Here is a 21,202-nt window from a genome sequence, read left to right on the forward strand (position 1 = left end):
ATACATGTGAGAAATGACATTTTTAGGAGTGATCCTGTAGAATGGGGAGATGGTTGGGTAATGAAGGAGGTCACGTGTGCCAAGTGGAGGGTGCCTTTAGAAAGATGTGTGCACCTGCACAGTGACAGGATAGATGTGCAAACCTGTGCCCCCAGGTCAGTAGACGTGAATTGAAGTGTTGGCGTTTGAAATTTGGTTGTGATGTTTTTAATTTTCTCAATGAAATAGGAAGCTGGCCTATCAGCTGGGATGGAAGGTGGGGGGGAGTAAGTATTATAGGAGTAAGGAAAGCTGTGAAATGCCCACAAGTGTGAGTGAATGGAATGTAGTTTGATTTCCAGGCACATGGAGGCTCCATCTGAAGTTCAGGTCATGACCATAAAATGAGGTCAGTCAATGCTTATGTGTTTGTGTGGCCACATTCCCCTGCAAGGGCACAGGTGTGGCCCAGGTGGTGTTGGATTTAACCAATGTTGTGGTTTTGCCAATAGTGTTTTTCAGAGTGAGAATGGGGGAGGATTAGGGTTAGGTCTGTGCTGGGGTAATCATGGAAATAGTGGATAAGGAGGGGAAAGGGACACTGAAAAGTTGAGCCTATGACTCTTGTCTTCATTTATTTTTTATGTTTCTTATTTTTTTAAATTTATCTTTATTGTTGAAAATATTACACTGTCCCCTCCCCCCCCATTGACCCCCTCCTCCCCACTCCCACCCTTTCCCCAGGCCTTCATTGCACTATTGTCTGTGTCCATGGGTTATGCATATGCTATATAATAAAAGGCTAATATGCAAATTGTCCCCTCCACTGGGAGTTCAACCAGGGGGTGGGGCCGGCGGGCCAACTGCCTGCGGCCCCTCCCCCTGACCAACCCAGCCCAATCACCCCGTTCGGGGTGGCCGGCCAGACCCCGCCCATGCACGAATTTGTGCACCAGTCTCTAGTATGCATATAAGTTCTTTGGTTAATCTCTTCTCCCTCCACTCCCAACTCCCACCCCTTCTCTCTGAAAATCATCAGTCTGTTGCATGCTTCCATATCTCTGGATTTATTTTGTTTGTCAGTTTCTTTTGTTCGTTAGATTCCACATAAAAGTGAGATCGTGTGCTATTTGTCTTTCTCTGACTGGCTTATTTTGTTGGCATAATACTCTCCAGGTCCCTCCATGTTGTTTCAATACTCTTGTCTTTTAGACTTTGAACGAAGTACTGATGGTGGTCATAATAATCTGGCCGGTCATAATAATCTGGCCACTCAGTGTATATGCACCAAACAAAATGTTAGATTTGCAAAACATTATTTTGGGTGGGGTGAGGAGAAGGAGGAGGCTGCCTAGGTTCTAATAAAACAAAGATAATACACTATTCTTATCTACTGATTTATATTCTTGTATGGTTTCCATTCACAGTGTAACTGGAAGCCAAGAAAAGGCCTTGCATTTTGATTTAACCTGATGGATTTGTTCAGCCATTCCCTTTAAAAAAGGAACAAACAAGTTCACATACTTTATTTTTATAAAAGTGCCTCATATTTATTAGAGAACATTTTGAAAATAAAGTACTGGAAATAATATTTACAAAGTCTTCTGTGGTCCAGTTGACGGTTCTGCTGTATTTCTTACTGATCTGGTTTTCCTCCCTATTCTTTCTACATAATTGAGACCACACTTTACATACGATTTTGTTTCCTGTGTTTTTGCACGTAACAAATGAACAATAATATGAACTTTTCCCCACGTTATTTATAACTCTGTATAAATATCAATTTTAATGGTTCCCTCAAGTCCCATTGTGTAGATGTGCAGATTTTATTTACAGTTCTCATTCTATTGGAACTTAGAATGCCTCTGATATTTAAGACTTAAATTTATTTCTTTATTATATATACTAATGCAGGTGACATTATGCTTTGGTTTTATATTATTTCTTTAAAATTTATAAAAATAGCATTATTGGGTCACAGAGTATGAATATTTTTAAGATTTGCATATATCCAAGTTATATTTTCACAACTATACTAAGACATTTTTATGTAAAGCATATCATTATTTAGATCAGGGGTCCTCAAACTACAGCCCGCAGGCCACATGCAAATACAAATATTGTATTTCTTTCCGTTTTGTTTTTTTTACTTCAAAATAAGATATGTGCAGTGTGCATAGGAATTTGTTCATAGTTTTTTTTTAAACTATAGTCCGGCCCTCCAGTGGTCTGAGGGACAGTGAACTGGCCCCCTGTTTAAAAAGTTTGAGGACCCCTAATTTAGATAAATCTTTGCTGATTTGACTTGTGTAAAATCATTACTATTTTAATTTGATTCTTATGAGGGTTGGTATTTTTCTGGGAATGTGTTGAGCCAGCTGGTTACTTTTGTGGGAAAATGCACATTATTCCCTGCCTCACACATATCAATACTAGATTAATCAAGGACTTACATTTGAAAAGTACCACTTCGGTACTTTTATAGGAAATACAGGAGAATTTAAAGCCGTCAAGTGTCAGGGGGTTTCTTAAGATAATAGAAAGGCAAACAATAAAGAAGACTGACAAACTTGACTAAAGTAAGATGAGAAATTTCTGTTCAAGGTACCACAGAAAAAGAAAAAAAAGTCAGGATACAAGTCGTATACACTATATAGCTGCAGAAAAAAGAAAGATGATCTGTGGAACTGATGTGGAGTGATTTCTGGGTGTCTTGAATATACCTGCCATGTCATAAATCTTTTTGTGCTATATATTTAGCCATGCATTTGAATAATTTTTCCCACAGAAATAAAAAAAAAGAAAGAAAAATGTTTAAAAGCCAACCCATTTTACATTCCTACCAGCAGTGTACTAGGGGTCCAGTTTTTCTACATTCATGCAAACACTAGAGCTCAGCACTCTAGTGGGTGTGTAGTAGTATCACATTGTGGCTTTTAGTTACAGTTTCTCAGTGACCAGCATTGTAAGCTCCTTTTCCTGTGGTTATTAGTCATTTGCATGTCTTCTTTGGTAAAAGATCTATTCCAGTCATTTGCCGATTTTAAAAATCGTGTTATTTGTCTTGCTTATAGATATATGTAATTATATATATATCCTGTATAATAAAAGCCCAATATGCTAAGTGTATAGTCGACTGGTGGGCCATTCAACCAACCAACGTGTAATATGCTAATGATATGCTAAGGCCACTCAACCGCTTGCTATGACATGCACTGACCACCATGGGGCAGACACTCCGATGGGTAGGTAGGTTATCTTGCTGCTGGGGTCCGGCCGATTGGGGCCAAGTGAGATGGGATGGACACGCCCTAGACCCCACGGTCCCTCCCCAGCTGGCCAACCTCCCACGTCTCTCCACAGCCACAATAGTGCACCAGTGGGGTCCCTTGGCCAGGCCTGTGCCCTCTCGCAATGCAGGACCCCTTGGGATGTTGGAGAGCCGCTTTCGGCCCAATCCTGCAGGCCAGGCCAAGGGACCCCACTGGTGCACAAATTCATGCACCAGGCTTCTAATATATATATTCTGGATACAAATTTTTTATCAGATATGTGATATGCAAATATTTTCTCCCATCTGTGGCTGGTCTTTCTCTCAACAATGAATTTTGGAGCATAAGAGTTTGGACTTTTAATGAAGTCCAAAGTTGAGTGGTTTTGGGGAGTAAGTTTCTCAGTTGGTGCTGTTTGTCTCCAAAGTACTGAAGTGGCTCCGCTTCAGAGCTGCATTTTGCAGAGAGGTTGTATCAGCCTCTTCCATCATGCCAGACATGGATCCCCTGGGTGTGTACTTTTCTTATGCCCATTTCAGATGAGGAAACTGAGGCATGGATGCCACAGGTCCTTAGGCATTAGTGGCTATGGTCTGAGCTCAGGCCATGGGGCTGCAGAACTGTGCTCGGGATCACTGGACTTTGTCCCTGTGCCCCATGCCGTGTTCATACACTCAGTTAAAGTGGTGGTTACTGATCATGTTCTGTGGGGTCAGCACTATAGTGTCTGAACCTCCTAAGGTTTCATTTGCTCGTCTCTAAAATGGAGATTAAAGATAATATGTTTCAAATAGAGTTCTTGGGAGGATTCCAGAAGATTCATGTATGTTTCTTAGTATGCACATAGTAACCTTTGACTTGGTGGTGGTGGCGGCAGTGTTGTTAGTAACAGAAGTAGTAGCAGGGTGACAGGAACCTCCCCTCCTTCTGGTGTTAGTTGGGCATCTCTCTCAATGTTGGTAGCATCCTAGATATTTATTTTACAGCCTTTCTCATAGTCCTCTGCCAATGTTTGCTTATAGTGAGAACTGGCACCTAAGGATCTTGAGGGTATAGAGCAGTGATGGTGAACCTATGACACGCGTGTCAGAGGTGATATGCGAACTCATTTTTTTGGTTGATTTTTCTTTGTTAAATGGCATTTAAATATCCTATCTAATAATAGACAAACATGGTAATTAACCATACCTCCACTACGCTTCCCATGGGCTAATCAGCAGGATATGCAAATTGACTGCCAACAAAGATGGCGGCCTGGAGCCACGCAGCTGAAATGAACATGAGGCTTGCTTGCTCCAGTGATGGAGGAAGCCAAGGTTCCCCACCTGCTGCGGCCCAGCTCTGAGCTCTGGATGCAACAATGTTGCAATTATAGAAGCTAAACAAACCCAGATACCTGCTTTCAGCCGGCAGCGGGCTCAGAGCTTAGAGCGCCAGTGATAGCAACAGAGTTTCAATTATAGAAGCTAAACAAACCCAGATACCTGCTTTCCGCCAGCCACGGCCTCAGAGCTGGAGTCAGCTCTCCGCTCCAGTGACAGCTATAGAAGGTAAATAAAACCCAGAATAAAAAAAAGAAAAAAAAAAGAGGCTGGGAGCTTCAGTCGCCCGCCAGCCTGAAAACGGCCCTCAGCCCCTCACCCAGACTGGCCAGGCACCCAAGTGGGGATCCCCACCCTGAAGGGAGTGTGACCAGCTGCAAACAGCCATCAGCCCCTCATCCAGGCTGGCCAGGCACCCCAGTGGGGACCCCGACCCTGAAGGGGGTATGACCAGCTGCACACAGCCATCGGCCCCTCACCCAGGCTGGCCAGGCACCCAAGCGGGACCCCCACCCTGATCCGGGACACCCTTCAGGGCAAACCAGCCGGCCCCGACCCGTGCACCAGGCCTCTATCCTATATAGTAAAAGGGTAATATGCAAACTGACCCTAACACAAGAAAGACTGAAAATGACTGGTCACTATGACACACACTGACCACCAGGGGGCAGATGCTCAATGCAGGAGCTGCCCTCTGGTGGTCAGTGCGCTCTCACAGCGGGGAGCTCTGCTCAGCCACAAGCCAGGCTGATGGCTGCCAGTACAGCTGTGGTGGTGGGAGCCTCTCCTGCCTCTTCAGCAGCGCTAAGGATGTCTGACTGCAGCTTAGGTCTGCTCCCTGCTGGCAAGTGGACATCCCCTGAGGGCTGTTGGGCTGCCAGAGGGATGTCTGATTACCTTCTTAGGCCCAATCCACTGGGGAGCAGGCCTAAGCCAGCAAGTGGTCACCCCCGAGGGGTCCCAGACTGTGAAAGGGCACAGTCTGGGCTGAAGGACCCCCTACCCCTGAGTGCACAAATTTTTGTGCACCGGGCCTCTAGTATAAAATAAATATCAAAAACATAAGTCTTTGTTTTACTGTGGTTGCAAATATCAAAAAATTTCTATAGCCCTGACCGGTTTGGCTCAGTGGATAGAGTGTCGGCCTGGGAACTGAGGAGTCCCAGGTTTGATTCTGGTCAAGGGCATGTACCTTGGTTGTGGGCACATCCCCAGTGGGGGGTGTGCAGGAGGCGGCTGATGGATGTTTCTCTCTCATCGATGTTTCTAACTCTCTATCCCTCTCCCTTCCTCTCTGTAAAAAATCAATAACATATATATATATATATATATATGTATATATATATATATATATATATATATAATTATTTTTTTTAATTTCTATATGTGACACGGCACCAGAATTAAGTTAGGGTTTTTCAAAATGCTGACACGCCGAGCTCAAAAGGTTTGCCATCACTGGTATAGAACTTGCTTTTTCATCCTGTGGTTTGCAGCTTTCTCCTTAATACCTTTCAAGGGAGTGCGGCGTTTTATTAGGAACAGGATGTGACCTGGAGTGATGAAATAAGGCAGGCAAAGGAGGCAAAGAGGTCGGCTTTTGTTTGGGAAAGTTACAGAATCATAGTGGCTGATGAGAACTGCTTGCTGTATGGGGTGAACTCAGGTGCCAGGGTTGTTAGATGTTGTGTGTTGGGCTGGGTAAGGTGGTCATTCCTGGTGTCCATAGGTGCAGAGCTACCTGAAGAGTCTATCCAAGTTGTGAAGAGGGAAGACGAAGACTGAAATGTGAGTGTGAGGTCCATGGAGGGAGGCAGGTGTGGAGGGGAAGACTGTCACAGGTTAGGCAGGAAGAACCAGGTACAGTTGGGAACTTTTAGCAGTAAGGATTCAAGAAAGCTGTTGAGACCTTTGACCTCAAGGGCATCAGAGACCTGCTTCTCATGATTCCAGGTGGCTGAAACAAACATTCTACATGCACTGCCTCTTTTCTTTTATAAGTATGGATAGGGTGGTTTTTTTATAGTAAAATAAAACCTGCCCAATGGTTACAGAAAGATCTAATGTAGAAAATATGGACTACCGGGGGCCTCCGGATCCCTTTTCCTGTTCTAGAAATAATCACCTTTTAGACATTTACTCTACATATTTAGGCATCTAGATGTATACACAAATGAGGTCATTCTTGCATTTTGTTTTGTAGCTTGCCTTTTTCCAACAATGTGTCTTGGACCTCTTTCTTTATCTGTATAGTATTTCATTGTATTGATAGATTATAATTTATTATACTAATCCACTGGTTTTTGATGTGTATTATTATTGTTGTTTCTTGGAAGATATTTAAGTCTGCATTTTTACCAAAGTGAATTAGGCAGAAGTCTGTGTAGTAATTAAGTGGGCTCATTCTATAGAATCAGTTGTGTGATTTTAGGCAAGAGCCTTAATCTCTGCCTCAGTTTCTCTATCTATGCAATGGTAACGTTACTATTGTTATTGCTACTATTAGCTGCAAGCACCCACATAGCCTCATACGTGCTAGATACTTTTTAAAGGGCATCACATATCTGAACGTATTTAAACCTCACAACTAACTCGAGTGATCAGTACTGTTATTTCTAAGATCACACAGCTGTTAAATGGTGGAGCCAATGTATATGTGAATTTATGCATTCTGATTCCAGACAAGCACTCCTACTGTGTTATACTTCTGCGTGCATAATACCGAATTTACAGGGTTATAAGAATTAAATGGGACACAACATATTCTGATGGTTTAAACTAAGGCCTAACATCTAATAGGCCAATATGTGGCCTATTTTTACCAACAATAGGCCAGTACTAGGTACATGATCAAGTAGTATTAGCGTTTGGAAAAAAAATCAATTTTGTAGAACATTGTTTTCCATATGTCCTTGTTTTGGTATGAGTATATATCAAAAAGACAAATTCCTAATAACATAATCATTTGGTTAAAGCACATGTGAATTTAAAATTTTGATAAGTATTTCAAATAATCCTCCACAGATTGTACCATTTACACTTCAACAGTAAGTTATGAGTGCCCAGTTTCCCATACCCTTGCCAACATTGTCAGTGATTGAACTTTTCAGACTCATAGGTGAAAGATATTATCTTGTTTTGTTTTGAATTTCCTTTTCAGTGAATTTTTAGAGTTGAGATACAGTTTGCATACAGTGAGACTCATTCTGTAATGTACTGTCTGCTGTTTATACAAGTGCATTCGGTCATGTCACCACCACCACACCCAAGATTTAGGACAGCTCCATCACCCCAAATTTGTTTGGCTTCTTTTTGATTAATAAACTGAGAATCTTCTAGAGCAGTGGTCGGCAAACTCATTAGTCAACAGAGCCAAATATCAACAGTACAACAATTGAAATTTCTTTTGAGAGCCAAATTTTTTAAACTTAAACTATATAAGTAGGTACATTGTTATTAACTTAATTAGGGTACTCCTAAGGCTTAGGAAGAGCCACACTCAAGGGGCCAAAGAGCCGCAGTTTGCTGACCACTGTTTTAGGGTGTTGATCTGTCACTTAAATTAGTTTACCTGTCTCTTGCTTGCTTTAGTTTTGTTTGCTTTCTTGCCTGTCTTCCTTCTTTTCCTTCCTTCCTTTCCTTCTATCATTCTTTTTGTGTGAACTGTTCATTTGGACATTTTGCCCATTTGCTGACAGAATTGCGTGTTTTTCTCTTACTGATTTCTGAGAGCACAGTCTGTATTACAGAAATTTGTTTTTTGTCATATGTGTTTGCAGTTTTTCTCCAGCTTATCTTTTCTTTCTGCCATTTTTTGGCAATCTAAAAATTTATAAATTATGCTTTATTAGATTTGTCGATCTTCTCTTTTATGGATTTAAGGTTTTGTGTAATGCATTGAAGGGCTTCCTGCAGTGCAAAGTTTTTATTGTAATATTCCTCTCCCCCCCCCCCCCATCATTTAGCATGTCCTTTTAGTCACATACTCTTGATTTGTGTCTTGGTCTATTTCTTGACTTTGTAGTCTTTGTTTCCCCTTTAATTTTAAGCCATTACAGTGTGTTTTAATATCTTGTGCATCTCATTCTCCCTCATTTGTCCTTTGAGTTTTTTACTTCTTTCATTGTTTATAAGCCAAAGTTAGCTTCATTATAATTTTGTCAGGTTTCTTACAAATTCATTGTTGATGATTTCTTGGATCTTGAGTTAATGTTTTAACAGGAGTGAATTGTTTTATTTAAGAGCAAGGTCTGTCTGCCCTGGCTGGTGTGACTCAGTGGTAGAGAGTTGGCCCATGGACAGTAGGGTCTCGGGTTTGATTCTGGTCAAGGTCACATTCCTGGGTTGCAGACTCGTTCCCCTTCTTCTGTCGAGGTCCATGTGGGAGGCAATCAATCAATGTGTCTCTCTCATATCAATGTTTTTCTCTCTCTTTCTCTCTTTCCTCCCCTTCCACTCTCTAAAAATCAATGGAAAAATATCCTCGGGTGAGCGTAAGGTGCGTCTTTCTGTATATCTGTAGCACAAGGATGATCCTCTGAGTAAAATTGTTGATGTGGTTTCAGATTTCGCAGTGCAACTAACTTAATCACGTGTTGATTTTTGGTGTAGTATCACAGAATATCCACAGTTATATGGAAAGGTTACTGTATGAAGCGCTCCTCCCTCTTCCAGCTCTGTGTCTGTAGGAGGCCGGATTTTCTTCTTACACTTGAACTAAAACAACATACTGTAGCAGACCAGATACAGACGCAGACGTGAGAGCCCACTGTCTTAAGTCAGCCAGTAATCTAAAGCAGTGCCACTTCTCTCATTAAGTTTTTATTGTTTGGAAATTGTATTTACTTTTCATGAAAATATTATTTATGTTAACATTAATGCATATATTGTCATTTAAAAATGAATTAATAATGAATTGTTTTTAAATCTTCTCAGTTTTAATTTCTAAGAGAGTAACTTTCAGTAGCATGACCCACATAGACAAAGCTTCTTGTGGTTCACATTCAATTTTAAGAAGATAAAGGGGTGCTGAGTCCAGAAAATTTGGGAACCACTAAGTTGAGCTACCGACCAGCAGGGCAGTTTGTTGTAGGGGAAGTGGTGAGCTTTGGCATCAGCAGCCAGGTTCAAATTCCAGATATGCGATTTCCTAGGGACAAATTATTTTTAACTCCATTGGGTAAATTTTTCTTCTTGAGACCTGGTTTTCTCACTTGTAAAAATGGCCATGAAAAAGCTGTTTTAGTTGTTAAAGGTTAAGTAGTTTGATGCTGCCTTTTAATTTATTAGGTGTTACAATGACAGGTATGACTCTGTCCAATCATTTTTTTAAAAGAGATTGTGAAATTACTTAAAGATGTTCTGCCCATATGTATAAAATATTCATGTCTAAAATCTTTTCACTTGTGACTTCATACACATTTTCAAGTATACATGTAAACTTACGTTTTTACAATTAGGAAAGCAGTAAAACTAATTCAGAACGTATACTTTAGCATCATGAGACAGATGGTAATCCTATAAAGAGATGGCCTATATTTTTAGAAGTGCAAACAGAAAAACAGATACTCTTAAAAATTCCAGAGTAATCTTTGCCTAGAAAATGGGATGCGATAAAAGACCATCTAGCCCAGGGGTGGGCAAACTTTTTGACTCGAGGGCCACAATGGGTTCTTAAACTGGACCGGAGGGCTGGAACAAAAGCATGGATGGAGTGTTTGTGTGAACTAATATAAATTCAAAGTAAACATCATTACATAAAAGGGTACGGTCTTTTTTTTCAATAGTTTTATTCATTCCAAACGGGCCGGATCCGGCTCACGGGCCGTAGTTTGCCCACGGCTGATCTAGCCTAATAGAACTTTTTATAGTTTCTCATGTCTAAAATTGAATCTTACTTAGTTAGTGTTAGTATTGAGTTGTATATGGATTAGTAGTTGAAAAAGAAATAATCGATCAAGTAGATAATTGCCAAGTCCTTTTACTGTGGTGATAAGTCTCTTGCTTTCTATGAAATGGATGCAGTAGTGGGAAACAGAACCATGTGACCCCAAATTTAGTGGGGTTAATTTATATGTGAATGCTTGTCACCTGGGAGCAATTATGTAACACATGAGCCTCAAGGTGCCTATCATTGTAGAGCAGTGTTCTTATTAGTTCACTCCACTGTTCGTTCAACACATACTTATTGAGTACTTTCTTTGGGCCAGGTGTAAGCTAGGTGCTAGGGATAAAATGTTGAGAAGAAGATTGACACAGTCTCTGTTAGGATGATAGACATTAGTCAGATAATTATACAAACAAGTCTAAGCATACATAGTAGATGGGAATTCTAGGCAGGAGAGGGATACAGCCTTCTAAGAGCCTGGGATTGGGGGATTTCAACTAGGAAGAGAAGGATGTGTTTCTTTAGGAATTGAGAGATGAGCTGAAGTTGGAACAAATTAAGAAGAGGAGAGTGAAAAAAAACCCACACACAACACATTTCAAATCAAAGGGCCAGTAGCTTAAAAGTTCTATACTTAGACTGTGATGAATATGGATGCTTTCAGTGTGAGTGGAGCAGAAATCAAGTCAAGAATGGACATACCATGTAGGATCTCATGGGCCACATTATGGAGGTTTATTACTTTATTCTAAATAATGATAAATTGTCCTTTCACATGAGGAACGAGAGAGTGAAGGTGGTCAGGGTATCATTAACATACCTGATTAGAACTGCATGTCTAAAATTCATTTACTCATAATTACTGAGCATCTCCTACACCCTTGGTCTGGTCCTAGACTCTTGGAAGACATCAGTGGGTAAAGTAGAGTTAAAATCCCTGCTTTTGTAAAGCTTACATTCTTTAATATAAAGAGGTGGAGAAAGACAAAGGACATAATAAATCCGACTAACGTGATGCAAACACATTATACATCTTTTTACCAGAAAGCCAATTTGTTCATTTTTGCTTACTATTTATTTCCTTGTCTCTTACTATTTCTGTTGATATTTTTCTTGTTTTTATTTTTTATTTTTATAATTTAACATGACTGTGTGTATGTGTGTGTGTGTGTGTGTGTATATATATATATATATATATATATATATATATATATATATACACATATATATGCATATATGTATATATGTTATTCCCAAGTGAACGGATTCTTTTATTTTACTTACATTTTACATAAGCTACTTTCTTTTTTATTTTATTTAAAAAAAATTTTTTTTTATTGATTTCAGAGAGGAAGGGAGATATAGAAACATCAATGATGAGAATCATTGATCAGCTGCCTTCTGCACGCCCCCTACTGGGGATCGAGCCCACAACCTAGGCATGTGCCCTTGACTGGAATCGAACCCGGGACCCTTCAGTACACAGGCCGGTGCTCTGTACACTGAGTCAAATCAGCCAGGGCACATAAGCTACTTTCTAATGGCAGATAGTAATTCATCTTAATTATATATAAACAAAATATCTAAATTCTGTTCCCTCCAATAGGCTTCTTATTCTTGTCAAAAGAGATTAGGTATTGTGAGATGTCTTACTTTGAGTACAAAACCTATACTGTCTATGTAAAAGGAGTGACTTGCCAGCTAAAGTACATTGTCATTATATTATCTAATTTTTATGAATGCCCGTATTTTTGTCAAACAAATAATATATGTTAATAAATGTTACATGTTTATGCTTTGATAGAAGGTAGTGGTACTTGGATACTGAGTTCATCTGATATACAATAATGTTAAAAAGTAACTGGTGTTCCAAATATTTATATGTATTTTGTTTTTTGCAACATAGGACATGACAATAAGACTTTTTAAAATTGCTTCTTTATAGAGATAATGTTGCTGATCCCCCCAATAAGTTGTCTGATCTGATTGTTTTTACTATAAATGATTTCATGTAGATTCTGTCTACACAGTAAGCAAGTTCCATCTATAACTAAACATTTGTAAGACATCTCCTTTCAACTCCTGTGTTATCATCACTATATCACTAATGGATTTGTATTATAATTTATCCATTGATCAATCTCCTACTGGATTATGAGGCCATAAACCCTTTATTAATCTACACTTTACCACACAGTGCTGGGTATATAGTAGGGCTTTGTAAATGCACAAAGAATTAACGAATGCCATCAAGGTTAGGGGAGGTCAGAATCTGAATTTTTTTTTAGCATTTTGCTCAAGTTCAAGCTTGTTACATTATACTTTCATGGTTGCACAAACTGTAGGACATGGCCACAGAGGAAATAAACCATGCGAAGTAAACACAATGATTTCTGTGATCAGTTAATATGAGTTAGGAAGCCACATTTTTTTCCTCCGAAATGACTTTCAGAAAGTCTCTACAGAATTGAAATCCTGTCATTTCAATGATGGAACAGTGTACAAAAAAGTTTAGAAATTATGTTTCTGGATACAGAAGTAAAAATTTGCCATTGGACATTGCAAAAATAAGAAGAGGAAGACATGATAATTCTAGAACTATGCTTCATGATCTTCTTCCTAGTAGATCTCCACTGCCCATACCCAATTGTACAGGAGTGCCAAAGGTGGGGCACTGGGCCGGGGGTAGGGGGCGTGGGGGGAAGAAGGTGAGTGGGCCTGGAAGGGAGAGAGCAGCATTGCTGAACTTTCCTAGAGAGCATATCACAGATTGTGGGATGCTTTTATCTTTTCATTTTTACAGATGTTTATATTTTTAAAAACATGTATAAGTTGTTGAGGAATCCACTAGGCTTGATATTCTCTAAGTTTTCATAGTTCCTCCTCCTCCTCTAAGTGTTTGCTGTTTGTGGGACACACACTGGTGACTGGGCCCTGTGTGAATTAGTGCTGAAGGTGAGCATTAGGAAAGACCAAAACTCTGACCCATAATTCAGGAGACAACAAAAAACAAGGTCTAAAAAGAAACAGGTAGATTAGGGTTTCTTCTTTAAGCATTATTCGTCAAATGCTGATTACATAGGAGGCACTGATCTATTTTGCTGGGTGACATGGGGGCGGGCGGGGAACCCTGTTCTAATGGACCTGACTTTCTTATGAACATACCTGGGTGTCTTTGTTCAAAAGCTAAAGGATCGAAACTGAGTAAGATAAAAGTTTTGTGAAAAATTTTTTAATGTGACCTTTTAATAATGTTTGTTTATTTTTTTTATTTTAGAAAATGGCTCCAAAGGGTAAATGAAGCTGGAAAAATATGCAGATGCAGCGTTGCATATGGCTTGTCCTGGTGCTCAAGGACAGTACTCCAGAGAGAAATTGATTCCCTTGGATTCGGTCATCAGTCATAATGAAGAAAATCAGTCTTAAAACCTTCCGGAAATCTTTCAACTTGACTAAAAGTAAAGAAGAAGCGGATTTCATGGTAGTGCAACAGCCCTCACTAGCCAGTGATTTTGGAAAGGAAGATTCCTTGTTCAGTAGCTGTTATGGGAAGGACATGGCCAGCTGCGACATCAACGGTGAAGATGACAAAGGGGCCAAAAACAGATCCAAAAGCGAGAGCCTCATGGGTACGTTAAAAAGACGGCTTTCTGCCAAGCAGAAGCAGAAGGGCAAGGGCAGCGGCCCCTCCGGGAGCTCTGCTGACGAGGACACCTTCTCCTCCTCCTCAGCACCCCTAGTCTTTAAAGATGTGAGAGCTCAAAGGCCCATCCGGTCCACGTCCCTCCGCAACCATCACTACAGCCCTACCCCATGGCCTCTGCGACCCACAAACTCCGAGGAGACATGTACCAAGATGGAGATGAGAGTCAAGGCCTTGGTCCACTCTTCCAGTCCGAGCCCAGCCCTGAACGGGGTTCGCAAGGACTTTCATGACCTTCAGTCGGACTCGGTGTGCCAGGAACAGAACAGTTCCCTGAAGAGCTCAGAGTCTCAGAACGGAGACCTGCACCTTCACCTTGATGAGCATGTGCCTGTCATTATCGGACTTATGCCTCAGGACTACATTCAGTATACTGTGCCTTTAGAGGAGGGGATGTACCCTCTGGAAGGACCCCGCAGCTATTGTCTGGACGGGTCTTCTCCCATGGAAGTCTCTGCGGTCCCTCCCCCCGGGGGAGGGAGCTCCTTCCCCGAAGATGAGAATCAGGTCGACCAGGAGCTCGTGGTGGCCCCAGAGATCTTTGTGGATCAGCCGGTGAACGGCCTGTTGATCGGCACCACGGGGGTCCTGCTGCAGAGCCCCAGAGCAAGTCAGGACGATGCCCCTCCACTCTCACCGTTGCTACCTCCAATGCAGACGAGTCCGATCCAAAGGAACTTCAGCGGGATCACCGGCGCAGACGCCCACGTGGCGGAGAGTATGCGCTGTCATTTGAACTTCGACCCTAACTCTGCCCCTGGGGTTGCCAGAGTTTACGACTCCGTGCAGAGTAGTGGGCCCATGGTTGTGACAAGCCTTACGGAGGAGCTGAAAAAACTTGCAAAACAAGGATGGTACTGGGGACCGATCACACGCTGGGAGGCAGAAGGGAAGCTAGCCAATGTGCCCGATGGCTCTTTCCTTGTTCGGGATAGTTCTGATGACCGTTACCTTTTAAGCTTGAGCTTCCGCTCCCATGGCAAAACACTTCACACTAGAATCGAACACTCAAATGGTAGGTTTAGTTTTTATGAGCAGCCAGATGTGGAAGGACATACGTCTATAGTTGATCTAATCGAGCATTCAATCAGGGACTCTGAAAATGGGGCTTTCTGCTATTCCAGGTCTCGGTTACCTGGGTCTGCAACTTACCCCGTCAGACTGACCAATCCAGTGTCCCGGTTCATGCAGGTTCGCTCTTTGCAATACCTGTGTCGCTTTGTCATACGTCAGTATACCAGGATAGACCTAATTCAGAAACTGCCTTTGCCTAACAAAATGAAGGACTATTTACAGGAGAAGCACTACTGAAATTAGGGGAGCCCCGCGTCCTGCACTTTGGGAGGAAGGATAAGAGATTGAAATACAGTTTACAGATGTTCATTGCTATCAGAATCTTTGCTGCCATACTATTTCAGTTTTATATGTAAAAGAGTAATCAATTTGTTTTCAGGTGGGAAGTGTAGGCAGGGTGTCTTGGTTTTATTTTGGTTCTTTAAAAAGGGAATCTTGAGGCTTAACAAGTGTGAGTTCTCTTTCATCAATGTGCAGAATAATCACAATGTGAATTATCAAATTCTCCTTTCCCCCACCCCCCGTCCTTTGCTGCTAGCCACTGTGATTTTTATGCATTAAAAGCACATTTCATGTGTATTCAACCCTAAGTAAAGTTGAATGAAACTTACAGAATGAAAATTGTCATGTCTCTTTAAATGACCCATTTTCAAAGATAGTGTTGAGTAATCATACCCTTGTGATAGAACACAGAATTTACACGTACACTGAAGATGATTTTTTAATCTCATACTTGAGAAAGATTAATTTAGAATTATGAATTGATGTAATCTTGGGTACTGGAATGTGGACCTGCAACTTACCTTTTATAACACTCATTTCTAAATTATTTTAAAGGCTGTGCTGTTTTTTTGTTTTGTATTGTGAAAATTTGAATTTTTCTGTTGCCTTCATTTTCATCTTGTGATTTGTCTATTTTAATAAATGGCCTTACATTAAAAAATCATAAAGAAATGCATATCACCAGTTTAGAAATTGTTGCCTTTTCTGTCCTTAAGCTCTGGTACACATTGGCATAACATATAAAGATCTATGGAACTAGAGATATTAAAGAAGTACTAGATGGTCATAGTTTTCTGTGATAGCAGTTTTTTGTGTTATCTTTATTTTCCTTTGCTAAAATGTTTTTTGTGATTTCTTTTGCTTAGTCAACATTTTCTTGGGTGAACTTGATATATAGAATTGATTTTTATAAATGGACTAGATTCTGTTGGAACATTCAAATTTCTATAAAATTTAAACTGATTTGAGTAGAAAGAAAACATTCTTTTAAAGTTGGATTTATGTTTTCTTATGTGTAGTCACTATTAAGATGTGCTAGATTTGACCCTTCATTCATCCCACCAAGAAAACAAACAACAAACCCAGTGACTTTAGTTGAGAAGTTGTAGAAATTGCGAACACCATGTAAGAAAAACCATATCAGATATATGGTAGTCTTGTTGCCTTCCATATATACTGCCATTTAAAAACAGGTTTTTATTGTTTTTTGGTGTTTTTTTTTTTTTAAGTCTTAGGTAAATTGGCATTGTTAGTTATTTTAACTTTTAGATTCAGTTTTTTGTTTGTTTGTTTTTTTGGAGGGGGGGTGATATCCCCAGTACTTTATAGTTATTTTGAAATGTAGGGTTTACTCACTTCATGATTCTTTAGTATTTTGGGATTGCCTCATCCAGAAAATGTTTTCATCTCAGATGCAACATGTAATTTAAGACAGTTCTACCTTTGTCACTCAGTTTTCCTAGCTCGCCCCCACCCCCCACCCCCACCCCCTGTTTAAGAACAAGCGTAAAGGTCTTAGGTCAAACTTAATGGCTTTGTCATTCAGACATAGTAGTATCCCTTTTTTTCTCTATTTGTTTTTTAGGGTCAGAACTGAGAATTAAGAAGAAAAGGCACAATGCCATAACATCGTGTGTTATGGTATTTTAACTTAAAGGGGGAAAGGTACTTAATTTTGGTGGAATGTTGATCGTACCTTGTTACAAAGCCTCATTTTCTGATGTTTTCACCTAAGAAGATGGGAGTGTTGAGTATACTGTAATAATATAATTTAAGTGTTCACTATAAGCTATTTGGATTAAGAACTATTACAGAGTTGTAAACTTATCAAATTAATGCAAGACATTTAAACTATTTTTTTGCAAAACTATTTATTTTTAAACAATCTAAAGTCTATCTAGGGTGAGTTAAAAGTCCCTGTGCATCTATATTAGATGGCAGGTATTGTCACAGAGTCACTGTGTATTAATAATAGATGTTGAGATGGCTTCTCCATGTTTCTAGAAGCTTTTACATGTATGTACCCTTTGTGAGATCACGGTGCACAGAGGTCTTTGGACTGCCCAGAACCCCATCTCAGCATGCGGGCGTAGCCTGTTCCTTACATTTTCCTCATGGGAATGTGTTTAAGATCTAGCCATTTAGTTTCAAGTCAAGATTATTCTGATTTTCATCTGAATGTTTTTAAAATTGTATTTTGTGTTTTTATGGAGGGCAAGTGTTGATACTCTTCTAATTTAGAAAGTCAGTTCTTATGTGCTTTTGTATATTCGTATATCAAATTCTTTAAAATGCCCTATTTTAATTGAATTTGAAATTCCTAGGGTCTGATACCGTGTTGATAAAAATAAAAGTATTTGCCAAGAAATTATTTACCAACAAAGAGAGAAGTATTGCAGTATTTTCTGCTTTTGCCTAGAGAGAACCATTTGGAGTAGGCAAAGCAATATAATAGGAAAGATTGGCTTTATAGGATCCTAAAACAGTCTGGTTAAAAATGGGAAGGGGAAAAGAGAGATAAATGTTCATCCTGTAGTTTGGTCTAGATACAATTTGGATAAATTTCTGGATTATATTGAATGGTGGCTTAGATGACATGGACACAAGCAGGGAGTGATTTTTAAATGTGATTCTAAAAGTCTGAACTCAAGGCATGAAAGAAAACAAAGCTGTATCCTTTTGCCATGATAAAATGAATCCGCTGTTTTTATCAAATATTTCATCAAAAACCATGATGGAGGCCAGAGCTATTTCCAGGCTTACTAGGATACTATTATGCATTTTTATAAAAAGAAAGCATAGAGAGTACTTGAAAAATATCTCACTCTTTCTCTTCTAAAGAAAACTGTTATCTTTCTACTTGGTGCAATAACCTGAAGATTTCAAAGTCAAAAGTATCATATCACAGGAAATGATCACAGAACTAAAATTAGTTTTTAAGGAAGCCAGCTGCACAGGGCAAACTTCTTGCTATGAAGAAACTCGTGTGCCAAAGGCTAAATCATTGGCACACAGGAAATACAATCAAGTATACATTTTCATTTCTGAGCCAGTATTATTGAAACAGGACAAAAGTTACTAACATCTTAAATAGAGATTATATGCCATGTCTCTGCTTGTGCTAAAGTCTAAGTATCTTTCTTAACAGTGCTTTCAGAAACGCCAGTCTTAATCATTGTACATTTCACATTGTATACGAGAGATTTGCTTTATGAGTGATTCCGATAACATATTTTCAAATCTTAGTGGGTTTTCATCAAATATGCAGTCTGATTTTGAAATTGAAATCTCTACCAGCATTAGACAGTTTTGTTGAAAATTAATAAGGAACAATTGCCAGTTCCGTAAATAACTTAAAAATTCTAAAGTATGGGTATGCTAGTAATCACAAATTTGGTTTCTTCAACTTTTTTAATCCTGCAAAGATGGTTTTTTATAAACATCCTTTGTATTAATTAGTCACAACATGGCAGATGCATAGCTGCTGTTTCTGAAAAGTGATCCAAACAGTCCATCCAGAGATGATGAGAAATTCTTACAGAATTTTGTAATAGGTATACACGTTGGGTTAAAGGAATTTTGTAGTTGTTGGAGTGCCATGGAATTAATCCTTGCAATCCAGATTGCTGTAGTTTACACTTTTCTGTATGTTTCCAATCAGGTGTGTATCATTTGTACGAGAACACCACACAATGAATTATCCAAAGTCCATTGATTTTAATACGTGTTTTGGTTTGTACACGAATTATAGTAATTTCTTGCACATTTTTGGAAATTAATTGTATAAGAATTTATGTATCTGCTTCTAGATACAGTATGTAAATAAAAATTTTGTTCCCAAGATCTGCCTTGTAGTGTATTTAATAACCAGGTGCAGATTTTAATTCATGGAGGGTTAAGTAGATAATTTTTAGATGTCCCATAAATGGGGCTGAGACTGGAGGGTAGGGACCAGCAAATTTTAGTAAAAAGGGGAAAGTGAAATAGTGTCATTCAAGGGGAACATCAAATTAGGAGTCAGCCAATGTTGCTAATGTCCTGAAGCCTTCGACAAAGGCTGGAGAGAATAGGCAGAACATTTAAACAAAGAATCATTAAAATTAACAAGAAAATTGTTTGGATTGTGACATTTAAAAAAGTATGTCTCTTATTACTTAATAGTATTTCATGGAACTAGAACCAGGTTATCCAAGTACATTGTATAGAAGTTAGATATTCATAGACAAGAATGATTTCTCATATCACTTAATTTAATGACATGCTTTTAAAGTTCTTAAACTCCATATTGGATTAAAGGTTCACTTTAAAATTTCTTCTATTTTTAATAAGTACTTTTAAAATCCTAGTTAATTCAAAGATAAATTGTAAAATAACCTTGTTTGGAAATATCACAGATTTTGACTTCCCTAGAATCCAAATAACGTGGCATTCTGATGTTCAGAGCTGGTCTCCGGCAACAGCACTGACTTTAATTTTACGGTCGTATTAATCTGCTGGTGGTGGTGCTGAAATACAAAATGATGGGAAGAGAATGGGCTGGCCTCAAGTGTAAGAGGCTAGACTTTACAAACTTACACCATGCCAGGAAAACAGTTTTATTCTCATCTGCCCCTTCTTGAAGTCCTTCAACAGATGGAGCAATGGGGAGTGACTGGGTGCTTGTGCTTTCAAAAAGCTCAGCCCAGAGAAGCGCGCGCGCAAACACACACACACACACACACACACACACACACACACACACACACACACACACACACGTGTGTTCATGCTCTCCACAGACCCTTTGCCACAGTAAATGACTTGTTGAGAATCTGGGGTCGACCTCTGAACTTCATACTTTTTCATCATGCTGACCATAGCCAATTTCTTTTATTCCCTGCCACCCCACCTTTAACTTACCTCACAGGTTTTACTTACCCTTTCACTAGGCTTTTAACTTTCTGAACCAAAATATTTTAACTTTTATTTCACTTGAATTTAGTCCTTACTGTCTGCTATTTTAACCTCCAGTCTAGGTTTTTATAAATATGTTTTTTAAATATTTAGCTTTATTTAAATTTTATTATTAAAAATTATTTGATTCTTTCCATTTTTTCATATCCCAATTTCCAGTTCTAAGGGTTTCCTAACCTGGAACTTTTTCAAAAATTTGACTCTTGTGTTCCTCCTTTGTACATGACTTGTCTTGCTAACGAATGGGTGTTTCTGGCCAGCAGCTTAGTTCCCTCTATTCTCCCCCAGACCTCCTCGAAGGCGTCCCGGCCCTGTGGAGCCCCACACCTCCTCGAAGGCGTCCCGGCCCTGTGGAGTCGTAGGGTTGGGTAGGCACACTCCTGAAGTTATTGTTGCTTAAGCTGCATTTTCCCCACTTAATACCAGGCCACCTCACCAGCTCTTCTGGAAGAATGAGGGTCCCCCCCAGAACAGGCTCCCTCAGGTGGTAAAAGCGGAGGCGAGGCTTGCCAGCCTGTGGGTTATTTGATAGGGGTCATGAACAGCACAAGTTGCCTTGCCTAGAGGTCATTTGGGACCAGCAAATCCTGTCCTTGGTAACTGGCTTGCAAATTAGGGTAAATCTTAAATTGAAAAGGAAACTCTTTGATGGTGTGACCTGGATTTCTCCACACCAGGAGAGTTCTAGGAAGCACAGGTCTGTTTCTGATCTCTAACTTGGCTTTGTGAA

The 21,202-nt window shown here is 39.7% G+C and overlaps 1 protein-coding gene across 7 annotated transcripts in view; it reads left to right on the plus strand.

The window, feature by feature from the left end:
* The window catches only part of SOCS6 (suppressor of cytokine signaling 6), a 31,523-nt gene extending 12,161 nt beyond the window's left edge, over positions 1 to 19,362 (plus strand). For 6 of the 7 annotated variants that reach the window (XM_059706359.1, XM_059706361.1, XM_059706357.1 and 3 more), the window contains one exon: positions 13,738 to 19,362. In XM_059706359.1, coding sequence (XP_059562342.1) covers positions 13,867 to 15,474 — 1,608 coding nt within the window. In that variant the 5' untranslated portion in view covers positions 13,738 to 13,866 and the 3' untranslated portion in view covers positions 15,475 to 19,362. Of the gene's footprint in view, positions 1 to 13,012; positions 13,127 to 13,737 lie in introns of those variants that run through there. The other variant, XM_059706363.1, reaches the window with a different exon arrangement.
* The last annotated feature ends 1,840 nt before the right edge of the window (positions 19,363 to 21,202 follow it).

This window comes from Myotis daubentonii, chromosome 8 (genome assembly GCF_963259705.1).
Source record: "Myotis daubentonii chromosome 8, mMyoDau2.1, whole genome shotgun sequence".
Classification (NCBI taxonomy): Eukaryota; Metazoa; Chordata; class Mammalia; order Chiroptera; family Vespertilionidae; genus Myotis; species Myotis daubentonii.